This window comes from Cupressus sempervirens, chromosome 2 (assembly GCF_028749045.1).
Source record: "Cupressus sempervirens isolate cs-2001-9-10 chromosome 2, ASM2874904v1, whole genome shotgun sequence".
Classification (NCBI taxonomy): Eukaryota; Viridiplantae; Streptophyta; class Pinopsida; order Cupressales; family Cupressaceae; genus Cupressus; species Cupressus sempervirens.
The window spans coordinates 775,465,177-775,482,561 of NC_143119.1; the positions used below are offsets into that span (position 1 = coordinate 775,465,177).

Below are 17,385 nucleotides of genomic sequence, written 5' to 3' on the forward strand. Positions count from 1 at the left end.
AAGATTAACAATACTACGACCTAGAGAAACTCTAATTTTGGGAAACTTCAAAAGAGTGGACTGCATTTTCTCAGGTCACTATCTCACGAGCTGTTACAATGGTTCCTCACCTACAAATGGATCTTCTAGGAAGTTTTTTGCATGAGTAGCAATGTCTCATGCCATGCGAATTCAATACTCTCACATTTTCCAAAGTCTGCAAAGAAATTCCCTCAGTCTCATAGTTCGAACCAGCATAGGCCTTTACCATGATCTTACTATGAATCACTAAGGGGTTAAGCTATTTACTAGTTTTAACAGGAGCATTTACAAGAAAAACCAAAGAGGAAGTCAAAGCATTCTTGTAAGATAAAAGTAATCCTATGGCACATTTTAGACCCTAAAAATTTGACATGTTTTGTGCATATTATCTTCTGTGATTTGTTGAGCAAAAGTTGAACTTGTTTTGCATGCCTTGTTTTAATGAGGTAAGGTCAATCACTTTTGAGCTAGTGATATGAGGTGACTCCAATCAGAACTTCTCTTTTTAGCATTTTTTGTCAGGTCTAATCCCACTGAGCAGTTTGGCCCTTGATTTGAAATTCCCCAGTTTTTCTTCAACAATTAGTTTTTGAAAAATAATTTATGTGTGAATTTGCAAACGAGTCCTAAAAATTGTTTAGCATAAGGGAATAGCATTGACAAGAACATTAAGTGGTCATGTTTGTTGAGTTAATAAACTGAACTGGTCAAATTATGGGTTAAGAATGAACCGTGAAAACTAAAAATTATTTATATGTTATGTTGTCCACTATTTCCAACCCAAGTTTAAAATTCGAAAGATAACAACAGAAAATGTATGGCTCATTAATTAGTAGCAGGAGTGAGAAAGCAAAGGAAGAATGGTCTTGTGGTGGTTTCCTTATTATAATATTTTTAAATAATCCAGATGTTTGTTCTTTCCAATCAGTTACCAAACTTTACTATCTAGTGTCACTCTCATTTGAATGCCATCATGCATTTAAAGACTGCCAGCAGTTTTAGTGGGGTGAATAAATTTTTGAATGCCTGTACAGTAGCCATTTCTGGTCCAAACACCAAATTTTATTCAATGTCTATTATAGCCAGTGCATTAAATCTCCCAATCAATTAGACAATCATGTATTGCAGGAAGTGGTAGTTCCTTGCTCTTGTATTTGCTTGAAAACTTTCTGGGCAATGGTTTAAGTTGTTTGGATTAATGAGGAAATAGTAAAGGTTTTAGAATTAGCTAGAATGTCAAGTCCTCCAACAAAATTCTCAGTTTGGAATCCAAATGCCCTTGTAAACTGCTTAACCTAAAGCTACATAGGTTAAACATAAAAAACAAAGAAGCACAATGTGCCAAAAACATTGTAAGTGATTGTGAATTGCATTGCAGGTCAATTTTTTGCAGCTTAAAATTGCAGTTTTTTCAATAAAGAAGGTGAAACATGCTTTTGTCAATTTTCAGTTTAAAAATTGCAAATTAATCATCCAGATAGTGATAAGTTGCGAGTTTGACTGATTTTTGGCAAGTTTGTCCAATTTTTTAAATCTTTGCCAGCTGTACAATTTCTTCCTTCTCGAACTTAATAACACTAATCCTAATATAATTTTTCCATATTAATATTATTTTTTTGATAAAATCTTCATCTCATGGTTTGATGACTTCCCAAGAATGATTTTTGCCACTGCACCTAAAACAAGGAAGAAAACAGAAAGTATATCTCACAATTCATCTCATTCACTGTTGGGTGGTTTCCCTAGAAACTTACAGATAAAACTTCCTGCATATATTTCATGGAGATGTCCATTGATGTATTTTTAACATACATGTCCCAATTATACTGTTCTGTTTATTTTAATGCTGATTATGCTTGTAACATTAATATCATGATAATGTTTCATTGTCATTTTAATTTTTTCATGCTTTATGCATGGATGCTATCCATCTGTACCATACACAGCTTACAAAAAACCCGTCTTTATAGAATTTGAACCCTATCCTAATTGTTTCTTTTTTCTGCTAATATTGATATCATGGATATACAATCTGTTGCATATAGTGGGAGAATAAGAACTTGATTTATATATTTCTCGGGGTAGGCACATATTAATCTTTTGGTGGCCACTCTGTTATGCAATTTCTAGAATCACTTATTGTTGATTATGACAATTCCAGTTTATTAGTTTTATCATGTTAATCTTAATTTCACTAACTATACATTATGTACTATCACTATTTTTTCACAAATCGTAGAAAGGTGTAGCATACATTTGTTTTTTGGAAATTGGGTGCTCACCGCTTATTAAATGCTTAATAAACAAGTTTGGACTTGTTTATGGAAGTTATCTGGAATAATATTTTAAAATTGCATCTAATTTCAATCATGTAGGGTGGACTTGGTGGATTACTCTTGAGGCTTGCAGGTGATGGCCATGGCCAGTTGCAGTTGATTGGGCCAGATTGCACATCAGCATATCTTCATTCACTTCGACATATTATATATTGGCGACATCCTAAGGTTCTAGTTTCTTATTACAGGTCTTGGCTGCTCTCATTACCAATAAATATAGATATATACATATATTCGAGTTTATCTATGAATATCATGTTGATTGTTATGTAATCTCAATTTTACTAGTATTGAGCAGGTAGAATGAATTCTTTGTGAAACCTTCTCCAGATTTAGTCAGTAGCCCTTCATGATTGATCACAAAACTGTTAATCTTTCTTTAATGTTTCATTAATGATCCAATTTGCATTTCAATTAGCCCATAATCTTTATAGACTAATTAACATAGTAACACGGGGATGTGTGCCCCCCAAATGACCCTGTCTTTAAGACGAGGATGCGCTGGGGACAGGGAGAGGCTTTTCTGATGTCCCCAATGACACCACTCGTCCTCCGCTGTTCTAGTGAAGACTGGGGGACGTCCTGACGTCCCCTAAGGGGACAAGGTGATGGGATTGTGTTCCTTGACCCTTCCAAAGGACGACCGAACGTCTCCCATCCACTTGAATTTTTTTTAGTGTATTTTTAAAAATATAACTTATTTTAATGTCTCACAAGAGACGATTAGAGGCCTCCTTCACCACATTTTGGGCCTTGGCATTTTGATTATGTAGTTTGTACTTTTTTTGATATATGAACATTGAATATCACATTGATATTATGATTTTCAATGTAATCATATTTATGATGATTGATGAGATACCCTTACTTCTGAAAATTTGATATCCATGACTATTATTATTGCTGATTCAAGTATTTAAAATTTTAATACTTGTTCAATTTTCAATGTTCCACTTTCATGTTAAATGTTCAATCACAATGCCATGTTCAAATATTTAAATTTTAGAAAATTAGTAGTTTTAATATTCATCTTAATGTCTTATATTTGTTATACATCTTTTCGTAACTAAAATAAGTACCACATGTATAGTATATAGTATATACACCTCTCCCTCCCTCTCCCGTCCCCCGCTGTCAGCCCCCCATTGTCCTCAAATTGAGGCCCCTCTGAACCCACTGCTGGAAAACTTGTCCCTCCATCCCCCCATCCCTCAAGACGGTGTAATTATGCTAATAAGCAACTTAGTAAAACTTGAAATGGTCTATTAGTTTTAAAATCCAGCTCATGAAAGAAAATGTAAAATAAGTTGATATCTTTAAATGTAGCTTAGAAGGTAAGGCCTACACAGGCAGATATCTCAATTTGCTTGAGTTAGGTAGCATAGAATTCCTTGTACAAGCAGTTCTAGAGGCAAAGATGCAAACCGATTCTGTGACAAAATGTGAACACTTTATTTGAGATGCAAACATGCAAACCAGATGCTTTTTCTTTGATATCTACTGATACAATAAGATACGTGCCAACTATGCACATGCTTTAAAAGGGAAAATATTAAATATTTTGGTGATTGTTCTTATGTTCCATGGAAATGCACTTTAGTTTCCAGGGCATCTATTACTATTTCATTGCCTGTTCTTGTTCCCATAAATATCGCCTAAAGTATTAGTTATGCTTATTCTTAGTATTTGGGGAAGAGTTCCACTAGTCACCCCTTTTCTTGCATCCTTGCATCCTTGCATTTTGTCACTCTCCCTAATGGGGATCTAGTGGAAGATAGGATTGGTTTACTTTCGAACAAAAATCATGATTTCTCATCCCTTGTCCCTGTGGATGGTTTTTAAACTCAGATAATTGTGATTTTATTATATAATCGTCCACCATTTTTAGGATTAGGGTTTTATTGCTGAAAATTGCATGTGCTGCTTAAGTGTCAATTTTTTCCACTCTAATTTTGCTTTTTCCCCCAATTCAGAATACATAATTTTGTTTTTGAAAATCCGAATCTTAACACTAATTTTCCGAATTTCTCAAAAATCCTAAGCCTTAATTTTTCCTCATTAAATTGCAATTTGTTGAAGAATATTTTTTTGATTTGCCATTTTATTCTAGATATTGATTTTCGTTGCTATAGTTTCACATCATGCCTCAGTCATTTTGACAACTTCAAAGTTCATAACTATTTGAGGGTAGATTGTTCACAATTAATCGGTTGTTACTATCTGTCGCCTGATTTCTTATTACCTTTGTTTTATTTTGAATGGAATTTGCCTATGGCTTATTTACCACAATAAAAGTGCAATTTTATGAAATATTGTGTAGGAGTTACACTTGGATCTTTTCGATGATGATTATTGATGTCAAATTTGAGCTATAGTGGAAAGTTAGATACGTAAATCATATAATAAAACTCAAACTCAAACAGGACCTGTATACCCGTGTTACAACTAGATGAATTTAAATACTAATGCAATATGCAATCAAACAAAGCATCAAGTTTTTTTGGGATCTTTGCAATGTGCTCCAAGTGATGAAGGACTGCCATGTGGGTGCTCTTAGCTACAACGTTACTAAATTTGATAGCTTATAAATGCTCTATTTGATGGATCCTATGTTGTCCTTTAGGTATGCCATCATAATGAGGCTTTCGAACATGGAGGACTGTAATTAAGGATGGTATTAAGGGCTATGATTGGTTTGCATGAATATACATCCTAGCCTCTTGACAGGTTGCATAAGGAGGTGTAAGATGCTTGATCAAATGGATGAGGTTTCCTTCAAATGCTAGAAGGTTTGAGATGTGGGGATGTGGGAATAGATGGAGCAGATAAGTGGAGGGTGGAGATTGAGAGATTGAGAGAAGGGTCAATCTGTCTCCATGTTGTATGCTCACACATGTTTGAGCATGGAGTGGGACAAGTGGTTTGAGAAGCCATGTATGAAGATGGAGGGTCTAGATTTGTGTAATGTACCCACTAGCAAGGACAATAATGCCTGCAAAACCAATGTTAGAATTTATACAATAATAAAATATATTTCACTATTCTATCCTAACCCTCTTGGGTACAATAACCCTCTTGAGGATCCTTAGATCCTCGGTCACTTCTTCATCTTCTACGAAGTCCTCCCTTTAAGGTCTTTCCTAGAAGAGATAGTCTCTATCTAGGGCCCTTGACACATATGCATATGTTAACATCTGCAGAATATTCCGGCCTTATAACCATATTAAGATCACTCTCTTCCCAAAGGGACTCTCTTGATCTTAAGCTATTAACCACATTAAGATCACTCTCTTTTGAAAGGGACTTTCTTGATCTTAAGCTATTAACCATTTTAAGATCACTCTCTTCCTTAAAAAAGGACTCTCTTGATTTTAAACCGTTAACCATTAAGTCATGTGTGTTATCCATTTCGAATTACATCCGTACATATACATATGTATATGCATAAATCATCCACATGTATGATTTATTAATATAAATAAATTTATAAACATAATTAAATAAATACAGTCCATAAACATACCTTTCTTACCTTCCTCTTTGCTTGGTTCGTGTGGCTCTATCATTAGTCGGCCCTTCAATGAATTAGTCCTTCTAGATTATCTCAACTCTATAATTACAACATTTTTGAAGAGTCGCAACTATTCGTAATTATGACCCTTTCAAAGGTTCACATCCTTTCAATATCATTTCACATCCTTTCAATATCATTGATACCTTTTCAGAAAGTCACTTCCTTATTTTCTTCATATTACTTTCCTCTTCCATTTTTCCTTTTTGAACTCCTATCTTCTCCTCCCCTTTTTCTCCCTTTCTAAAATAAACTCTCCTCCCTTTTATATCTTAATTTTAAGGAGTCATGTCTATTTGTTAAATATCTCTTGACTTTTCATTAGATTTAGTTTATTTATATTATTCGATGTTATATTATTTATTACTTACTTATTTGTGTTTATTATTATTTATTATTAAATTCTATTTAGAAAGTTAACATACTTTCTACAATATTATCTCTTGTATTAATTTAATTTTTTTATTTATTCATTTTGATTTTATTAATTTTTAATTATTTAAAATATCATACTAAATACTTATTCATTGATAATATAGATTAAATAATAATTTTTCCCTATTTGTATATTTTAGTATTAGCTTTAATATAACTTTATTATCATTATTTATTTACTTACATTGTATTATCTAATTATTATTAAAATTCTATCTTAAAATAAGGATATGACAATTTGCTCCTTGATTTCAAAGTGGATGGTGGTGACCAAAGTACAAAGTCTTTTGGGCTTTTGCAGTGTAAGGTGCATTTTCTAGTTAGAAGAAAATGCTGAATTCAATTAATTGGCCTAATTAAATAAATAATCATTTTTATATAATTGATTTATATAAACAACTGAACAAGTCAAGGATACTGACCTAAATGAGGCAAATCAAGGACACCATGCTGAACAACAACATGATCAAGGAGAAGATAAAGATGCAGATAAGGAAACTGAAGCAGGTAACGGTGGAACAGGGGGGCAAAGTGTAAATGTTTCCACCAGTACACAGGAAGTATCCCCTATCAGTGTAATATTTGTAAATGTTCAAGATGGAAATACAGTTCAAATTGAGAAAGTAGAGGAAGTAAGAAGGTTGAAGGTAAAGATAAACCAAAAGATGGAGAAGATACATCTAGAGGTGAAGCAGAGACACAAAAAAGGTAACACCGCCAATGCTTCACAAGCTATCACTGCAGATACCAGTGAGAAGAATAAGAGGAAAAGAATAGAAGAAGATGATGAAGAAGATGAGGAAGATGAAGATGAGGATGAGAATCCATACTTTGAAATAGCAAGAAGGATTACAAGAAGTTGAAGCACAAGGAACAAATATAGTTTGTTAAAAATTTATCAGAAAAAGGCTGAGAAAAACAAGGCAAAGAGGAAGAAGTACAAGAAGAGAGTGATGTGGAAAACAATTGCAATACTTTCAGATTTAATTCTTGAAGTACAACTTGATGAAGAAGCATCACTATTTGATTAACTCAAAACTTTGGTTGATGCAATTACAATTTCTGATCATCACATGGAGGCAGAGATGAGGAAGAGAGCAGAGCAAAGGTTAGAGAAGGAAATGACGAAGAAATTACTGCAGAAGATTGCTATGATAAAAGTTTCATTAAATGAAATGGTCAAATATCTCAAGGAGTCACTAATTGATGCTGGAAATATTTTCAGCAAGATCTCTATTCTTAGAAATTTCACTAGAGTTGAAGATAAAGCAAGCAGAACTTGAGATAGAGTTGACTACTCTTGTTAGTCAATTGGACCCATTGACCATTTCTATGATGGAACATACTGCAAAATTAAAAGACATATCATTCAAGGAAAGAAAGCTCAAAGCAGAGGAGAATAGAATGAGGACGACTTTACTGGAATCGTAAGGATTCCAAACTCCACACATGGATATCATATAAGCTTATCTAAAGAGAGCAAAAGGGTTGGTAGGTACACCAGAGATGAGCACCATAGACAGTATGGAGGAGCTTGCATTTGATCTAAAAGCATTGAAGGAGTCATGGGAACAATTACTAGCCAGTGCTAATTGAAGATTCAAGTCTGTGTTTGACAAGCTGTAAGTTATGCATAACCTTGTATATATAAGTTTTGATTAAAAATGGGGAGAAGTGATATGTAATCAAGAAAGGGGGAGTGATATGCATAAATGGAATCATAACAAGGGGGAGTAGTGTATATATGATTAAGGGAATAAGCAGTTATATAAAGATCAAATGCAAAAGGAGTATAAATGGAAGAGCTACTGATTTAGGGGGAGTATAGGTCACTTAACATATTTTCAAAATTTTCACAAGTTTTTCTCATTAATGCCAAAGGGGGATAATGTAATAACCCCAGATGGCTCGAACTCAACACACACCTAATTCTCGTTATGATGTTTTATCCCACACTAAAAATATATCCGACTGCTCTTCATTTCCATTTTGATGACAAATGTTTGTAACAATGGAAAATATTTAAATGTCCAAAACTCAACAATGCCAGCATAGACAATATATTCCAACTTGCTCAATTATGAGCTTAACATATGATATCAGAAATAATGGTAAACATTTCCATGATCAATTAATTTTTATTCTTAGCCTAGCACAAATTGCATTTATTGTATAATTTGAACAAAATGTAACCGTGAACCTGGATATAATTCATATGTCCTATGTACTGCCAGTATGGAAATGTAGAACTCCAGGATAGGAAAAAACACAGGGGTTGGATGAATCACAGCTACCTTTCAAAGCACCCGCTACCTCTAAACTCAAACAGTAGGCTAGGGAATTCATCATGCAGGTTTGATAACAACTTTGCTGCTTCCACTTGACCCTCTAACTGACCATGATCCACTGAAAATATTGTCCCCACTGCAGTAAAATATTTGCTGTTTGTTTGGACAAATTCGCAGCCCCTATTTACCAACGCTAGGTCTTGGGAATCAAACACAAGCACTCTAATGAAATGCAGACTCCCAGAAAGGTTACTGGCAGGTCTGGGATATAAATGTGCAACCGATTTTGTATGCCACCAGCTCTATATGCAGCTACGTCTGCAATGTGTAAGGGAGGTGATTTCTTCCTAAATTGAATGTTGAATTGACAACTCCAGCAGGCTCGATTCATAACAAAATCTCCAATTCAATGCAAGTAATTTCAGTTCTCAAGCAACCAATGAATCAACAAGTCCTTAGACACAGTAAACACAGTAGGAGGAATTGCCAATTGTTTACTTCAGCACAATTGCCAATGCAAATTCAAAGCAATTCTCAGAATAATTTTCAGAACCCTTATACCTTAGCAAGGGCAATAATTTCAGAATCTCATAAAGTCATAAGGCACAAAAAGCAAATAAATATCCAAGTGTGCTTTTCCCAATGAAATGAGCTCCTATTTATAATCCTTTGTTGGCCAAAGTTTCCTAAAGAACTCCACTTCAGAAATTGTGTAAGTTTCCCAAAAGAACTTGAACATTTGAAACTTTTCAACACACTTTTTAGAAATATCTCTTAATGTCATTACTATAACAACATAAATATTATTATAATAATGCAATTTTAATATTTAATCAGTGTTACACCGACGCAGGGGTGCGAGGGGATGTCGGGACGAGTTTCGGGTGCGGGAAAAAAAGGGCCTCAATTTGCGGTAGCGGGGTGCAGAGGGGGGAGGGGTGGAGGGGGTTGCATAGTATATATATATATATATATATATATATATATATATATATATATATATATATATATATATATATATGACTGAAAATGCTAATTATGAAATGATACTTCAATGTATTATATAACATACCAAATATAGTTGAATAGAGAAAATTGAAATGTGATTCACAAACCATAAGTTCAAACTTGAAACTTCATAACCATTACAAATGACCATTTAACAAATTAACTTAGTTCAAGTTGCAAGATTCAAAATTCATTGTTCAAATATGAACAATTAGGATTAGCTTGCACAAAAAACAAATTAAAAAAGAAATGCAATAAAGATTTTTTTATAACTTTTTGGGCCATTCAGCCGGCCGCACCCCCGCGAGCACCCTAGGAGCACCCCGCATGCACCCTTGTGCACACTGCTGCACTCGAGACACACCGCGTCTCGTGTCCCACTCGAGTGCTTGATTGGTGCGATCGAGGTGTAGCGACGCTTTTTTGGCCGGTAGGGGTACTCAAGTGCGCGACGCACCTGCATTGGTTGTGTACGTGCACCGAATGCTTCGGGGCTTTGACCCGAGCGTGTGTATTTAATTAATAAATAAGAGCTCATGCAATTATTAACCTCATCCACTGTAGGTGACGACCAACTTCCAGAGCCACCCATTGCACTGCCAAAAATAACAACTGCCAAAAATAGAGTTACTAAAAATAGTAAGTCCACAACTGGGATCCCCAAATCACCCTATCAGTTTACGAGGGTCGCAATGATGAGCTAACTCCATCAATTGCACAGACTAGCCAAAAATGGGGACATTACAAGATAGTTTTACATAAGCATGTAAAGTTTCACCAACCGGTGAACAACTGTTCACAATGGGTAAACAGATATATCTAGTGGTGAGGAGATATTGATAAGGCAACCAAATGAATAGGACCGAGTGGTGAAGCGGTAAAGGCAAACAATTTTGGAGCGGTGAAGAATTGAGGGGTAAAAGTCTAGCAATGAACAATTGAACTACTGATACAAGAAAAAGTGAATATCACCTACCAGTCAATAAAGATAATAGGTAAAAGTTAACCATTTTTGAGTAATCCATACATTGGTCAAGAAGGAGGTTGATTCAATGAATTTGGTCAATATGGAAAACACATTACACTGATCAAGGAGTTGAATGAGTCAATTCATGGGGAATTGTGAACAAATTTGTTTATGAATTCAAGACAAATTTTTGTGAATGGAAATGAAGAAATATTTTACATTGTGAATGACAAATGCATAATGATATTGCCAACATAGCAAGAGATTTCATTTGCTACGAGTCAGATAAGGATGGAAAAACAATAATGGAGGAAATGAAAAACCCTAATTAGGTTTTCATCTCATAGGTAAAGAAACTTTACAAGGATATAGTCCTTATGGAAAAAAGTGTAAGAGAGAAGAGTATGAGAGAAAGAGTTGTTATGAAAAGTTGTTGAAGCTTTGAGCTTCAATGAAAGAGTAATGTGTAGAGAGGCTATAGGATTGATTAACGGTCAAGAACAAAGCATCAAGGATCTGATCAGCATAGGGGAGTGCATTATACATGCCATTTTTTGTTGTTGTATTCCTAATAGTTTCAACAAGTTTTAAATCCCTTAATTGGACAGTCTTTAACAAGACTTCATTGTAAATCCTTTAATTGGGTGAACAATGTGTAAGTGGGATTGAAATCCTTTAATAGGGTAGTTTGTAATTGGACTTAGATACTTCTAATAAGGTATCAATCACTCCTAACTAGGTGAGTCATCTAGAAAGTGACAATTGTAAGCTCCTAATTAGGCACTCTTTTCAACTGTAGTGAGAAGATTGTGGGTGTCATCCCCACCGTGGTTTTTCCCTCTGACCAATGGTTTCCATGAGACCAAATTTGGGTGTTATGTGTCTGCACGTATTGTTTATCTGTTTACAGCGCTTTTACTTAACATTTCAGTTACATGGATGATAGTATTGAAAGTTTATATTGCTGCAAGTTATAGGTTATCAGTTAAAGTTGGTGAATTGTTACAATAGTGATTAATTTTGCTGGTTCAATGTCGATTGTCTTTACTTTGAGCTCTAAATCTCTTTAGGGGAAAAAGAGTGTCATTAGGGGCTTTTACTGCCCAACCATTGATCTTATGATCTCGACCTAAATGGTTTCTCACAAAACTTCCTCACAAAAGCAGCCCAATCCTTCCCGAAGGGATGTAGGTGCGTGATACAACCTACATGTCATCAGAGGCTTGGTACGAACCCACAACTATCATAGCTAGTCAACCTATAGGCATCTTTTGCCTATCGGAGTAACATTCCTAGCTAGACATTGCCCTATTGGTTCTAGTGATTGACAAATACTACACGTAGCATAGTACCACCTTGGCCAAGGTCTTATAGGTCCAAGCATTTTACATTGTGTTGTTGTTATCACCTCTAACTTGTATATTGTGCTCTTTAGACTTAGAAGGGTCTCTGTGACCAATCCAAGACTTGCCATCCATTTCTGGCAACAACAGTCCATCAACCTAAGATTGGTACACATTGATAAGTAGATTTTTTATGGTTTCCATTGTTGACAATCAATATATAAGGAGACCCTTCCCAACTGTTTACCATTATTAACATAAAAGTATGATTGACATTTAATAGTCTTTACTATTTTCCCTTCCTAGGATAGAAATAGAACCGTCTCCAAATACAGCCACACTTACATATGTTCAAGCTCAATCTAGAATTCAAAGATGATACAACATTCTAATCGAAGACATCTGTCCTATCATATAATAATCTGGTTCTACCTGACCAAAGGATTCTTTGTTACACAAAAGATATACAGTATTTTTAAACTGTCGAGATTGTATAGCAGGTTTAATGGTTATGTATTACTCCACAGATGGCAATTCGTTGAGCAATATCGATTGTCCTCTCATAGATATGTCCACCATTAATTACAAAGAAAGGTTTAACTGATAGCAGTTTCATAAATAAGTTGTAAGTTCATATCTGTTATACAGGATCATATGAGATACACTCAATCCTAGAAGTTATTCAGATTTATATCAGGCTTGAAAGGATACTCAAATCCATATCAGAAAACATTCTCATGCAGATATACAGATTCATAAAAGAATGGAACAATTCTCAAATGATATATGGATTTGTAACAAAATCACAAATTCATAGAATTACAGATTCCAATCAGAAATACAGAATTTACCATGGTTAAAGGATTCATTATAATTATGTGCGATGTGAGTTGATATTCTTATCTTGGTCTTTCCCAGCCTTAAGGATTTGCAATCCTAAATGGTAATTACAATACTTGTCCAAGCCGTGAGGATACATACCTAAATCTTTAGGTTGTTTTTAATTTATCTTGATTTCGAATTCATAAATGTTTTGATAGGTAACAAACTTAACCTAGCCAAGGTTCAAAATTATTTCATCAAGGAGAGTAAATAACCTTAACCTAGCTGAGGGTTAACATTCTTTTTAACAAGGAGACTAAACAATTCATTTCCTTTGGATTTCAGTACCATGTCTACCCAGACCCATGCATCAGTTTATAGTTGCTGTAAAAGAAATTAGTTCAGGACATAATCCCAGTCTTGGTTCACAATGTCAGTTTAGACAAGAATGTAGTTTTCAAATTGACACATGATTGTAACAATGAGATGCAGAAGTAAACTATAATGAATATTTCTCTTCTTGCAGCAATAGAGATTCTTCCTCCTGTGGACATAATGATATTTTAATACTTAAACAGGAAAGGATTTCCTTTATTGAAAAGCTAGAATAGAAGTAGATTGTTCAGTGGAGATGAATGCAGATCACTGCATTGCTTGAAAACTGGGTACAGACTCTCTTGATAAGATTTAGAACAATGAACAGCTATACACCTAAATGGAGATGCACAATAATAAATGTCAGAAGAATTTACATCATGATATGATTCTGATGCATTGATTATAATAAAGATGGGATGAAATTACTAAATGCTTCAATCAATTCAGTTTAATACTTAATTACCGTTTTATGCAGGTAACAGTCATGCGAAGGAGTCTCAAAGAGATTGCCATTACTTCTAACTCCTATCATTAAACAATATGTCATAATGAATCTTTCTAAGATCTATTGAATTGACGAGCAAGTATTATGCAACAAGAACTCACAGCTACATTAAATATACTGTTATCTTTTCTCAACGATGGAGTCAATGAGAATGAAGAACATCAATAAGATCGACTGAGCAATATGAGAAATAAGCAGCATCGAAGATGTAACATGCCTGATGAGTATTGCTGCCAATATCCTACCCTAGACTCCCTTACGGCAGGTTGGATGATTTCTGATCAGAATAGTATGATCCAACTGTCTTTGCTCACAAGTTATCCAGCAACGATGCAGAAAAAATTTCCGTTAACCAGAAGCAAAAATGCATGAACAAAATAGAATCTCTTCCCAAATGACCCGATGACCTATATCAAGATTGATGGACAACAAAGAGAGTAACTCCTTGCTTTCGGGTGGCAAGAAGAGCTACATTGCTACCTGTTGAGATATTTCCAGTCACTGAGAATGATAAAAAATAAATTGATCAAGAGTTCATTTCTACCAATGGTAGAGTAATATGCCAAAAATAATTATATCAAGTGTATGATACCCAAAGTTGCATATATATATATATATATATTTCACACAAATTTAAATGCATATTTGCCATTAAGCTCATTGCCAAATTGCACTCCACATATTAATCATCCAACCTTTGTAAATAGATGCACATGGTCACTTAATACTTCATGACTATATGCATGTGTCTATAAGTTATAAATAATGTACTCTGAGTAAGGGTGAATTGGCAAGGTTTAGTTTGCATATGATCTTACTAGCATTATTGTAAAAATCCTTCAAACTAAAACTTTTTATATTGTCGAGATGTTCTGGGAGATTATTGCAAGTTGGGGATCATTTGCATTTATACAATTTTGGTACATTGTCGATGCCTTTATATAATTGTTCAAAAAATTGTTCTAAATACCTCCTGCATGGAAATATTTCTATTACCGGACAAAATTCCATGATAGTTACATATATCTACAGTTGTATTGAATTTGTAGGTTATAAACATGTCATGTTATTTACAATGGTTGTATTAATCTGTTCCAAGTATACTGTCTTTTAAATTCTGACAGATATATACAGTTGTATTGAGTTGTAGGTTAGAATCATCTTGTTACCAACAACGGTTGTATGAATCTGTTTCAGAATATACTGTCTTCTAAATCTGTTATGGTTCTTAAATTGTTTATGTTTTTGCAGGTCTTTTTATGTGATTGCCAGCCATTCAGACCTTTGCCTGTGTTTGATGATGATTTTGTTAGTATATGTCCAATTCTATCTAACAGTAAAATTTTGGCTTGTCCCTGGTGCAAAAACAGTGAAAGCCATTGTAAAGAAAATGAACAAGATTCATTTTCTAGAGATAACAATTTTGAGAGCAGATTTGAGTGTGCGTCTTCTGATGATATGGGTTGCTCTAACAGTAATGATGAAGCAGATGGTACTATTTCCAATAGTTTCAAAGGCTCTAAGACATCTGGATCAGAAATTGATGAGAATGTTCCTACAAGAAACATATTTCAAAATGATCATAATCAGAGTAGCAGTAAACTCCATTATAAAGGTCTTGAGACTAATGAAGGAGAGTTAGGAAATGATAATTGTATGCGTTGCAGGAAACTGAATGACAACAGAAAGAGAGATATTTTAGGTCATCTCCTTGCTCCAACTGTAGAGAAAAATTATGAATGCAAAGAAGCCTGCTCAGTTATGAGTAAAATGATGGAACCTTCTAGTGAACTATTTGATAAAAAAGATTTTGTAACATATGCTACTACTGCGATTAGCTCTATTATGGAAGGTAGTTTCTCTATGTGTAAGCGAAAAAAGGAGTCCTTGAACAATGATTCACTTTTAGGTTTGGAAGCAAGGAATAAATTTGCATCTGGAATCTCCCAGGATTTAACTCATCCTTCAATACAATCATGTAGGAAATGTTGCTATAAAAGCAGCAATAGTTTAGTGTCGGAACCACCAATAAAAGTGACCTCTGATCTTGGAGTGCAGGAACTATGCCCCATAAATGGCTTGCATAAGCACAAAAGTGAGCTAATTAGTGGTATAAACTCTTTAGTGCCTCTGATTGGCGTGCAAGATAATTTGATTGAAAAGGATTTACAGGAATGTGGATTATCCAAAGTTCAACAAAATGTATGTCTTTGTAATGAAACAATTCGTATGTTCAAACCTAGCAGTCAAGAAAGTGAATTCCATTGGAGTGTAAACAACTCAATGGAAATAGAGCTACCTAATTTGCCAGATGGTGCAATCCCTCTGTACATTAAAAGTCCAGAGCATGATGTGAGTGTGATTAGTGAAGATTCTATAGAAAAAATTCCTTTTGCTAGTGACAGTGGTGAAGATTATAAATCATCAATAGATGCCAGAGAAATTATTGGGTTTGTATGTTACATGAAGAAGCTCAGATCAGCATTTATAATTGTTAATTGTGAAACTCCAGAGAGTGCGGATAAGCTATTCCAAAACTCTCTCCTCAGTTGCATATCTTCTGAAAGTGACCAAAATGGATATTTACATTCAACTTGTGCATTCATCCATTTAACTCCTCCTAGTGTTTTGAAAACAGAAAAATACATGACATGGATGAGGGGTCTTGGAGATGATGCATTGCATATAATAGTGTGTAACGGATCTGCTGAGTATGGTTTCCGGTATTCATTTTCATCCCTGGCAAAAATGAACGTGGTCAACAAAGAAATATTTCCTCTTCCATTCAATGCTGCACCATCCAACCAAGAGATGGATACTGAGAACTTTGAGGATTTTGGGCTTGGTAGGCGAGTGAAGACTGTTAAATTGCTCACATGTCTAGCATTTCAGAGCATTCAAGGAGGGGAAGTTCAAGTGATGTTGGATGAGTCAATGTGCCCAGAAAATATGGATACAGAGCTCATACAAGAGTCTTTTGGTAAGAGTAGGGCAGACCTAGCTGAAAAAATTGAGAAGGTTGCAAAGGAATTTTTACTCCCACCACAAGATGCTGGGATGTGGTTGAGTGCAAACAAGATGGCAGCATCATCTCTCAGGGAGAAGCTTTTACTGCAGAGGAAATTAGCAGTTAAAGAAGCAACCACCCAGGGTGTTTCTGCAGTGCCTTCCAGCATCTCTATTACCAACAGTTTGAATCACTCAGGTACTGAAAACATTTGTAGTTCACTTTGTAATGGCAGACCAAAATCTGCCGAGTTTAGGCTGCTTTTCCTAGGTACAGGATGTGCCGAACCAATGAAACAGAGAGGAAGCAGTGGTATTCTTTTGGAGATGTATGGTAAAGGATATATGCTGTTAGATGCAGGTGAAGGTGTCACAGGACAAATCATCAGGGCTTTTGGAAAGCACAAAATGAGAAAGGTTATTGAAGAACTCCAGTGTGTTTGGATTTCGCATAAACACGCTGACCATGTTTTGGGGATAATTTCTATTGTTGCTGCAAGGCCTGAGGATGGGCAAGATATTTTAATCGTGGGTTCAACACAAGTTGATGAATGGCTTAAGGAGGTATGTTTTCCTTATGCAGCTCATTGTGGGCTTTGGTCTTACATGCCAACATTCCAGTCTTTTTAAACTATATTTATAGTAGCAATAAATGATTACATAGTAAATAAAGCTTTTACAAATGTATATTATTGCAAATACAAA

General features: G+C 34.8%; 1 protein-coding gene across 2 annotated transcripts in view; it reads left to right on the plus strand.

Moving 5' to 3' along the window:
• LOC149575773 (uncharacterized) overlaps positions 1-17,385 on the plus strand; it is a 37,915-nt gene that overhangs the window by 18,115 nt on the left and 2,415 nt on the right. Inside the window, exons 2-3 of one of the 2 annotated variants that reach the window (XM_089815561.1) lie at positions 2,397-2,525; positions 14,926-17,244. In XM_089815561.1, coding sequence (XP_089671687.1) covers positions 2,397-2,525; positions 14,926-17,244 — 2,448 coding nt within the window. Of the gene's footprint in view, positions 1-2,396; positions 2,546-14,925; positions 17,245-17,385 lie in introns of both variants that reach the window. The other variant, XM_089815562.1, reaches the window with a different exon arrangement.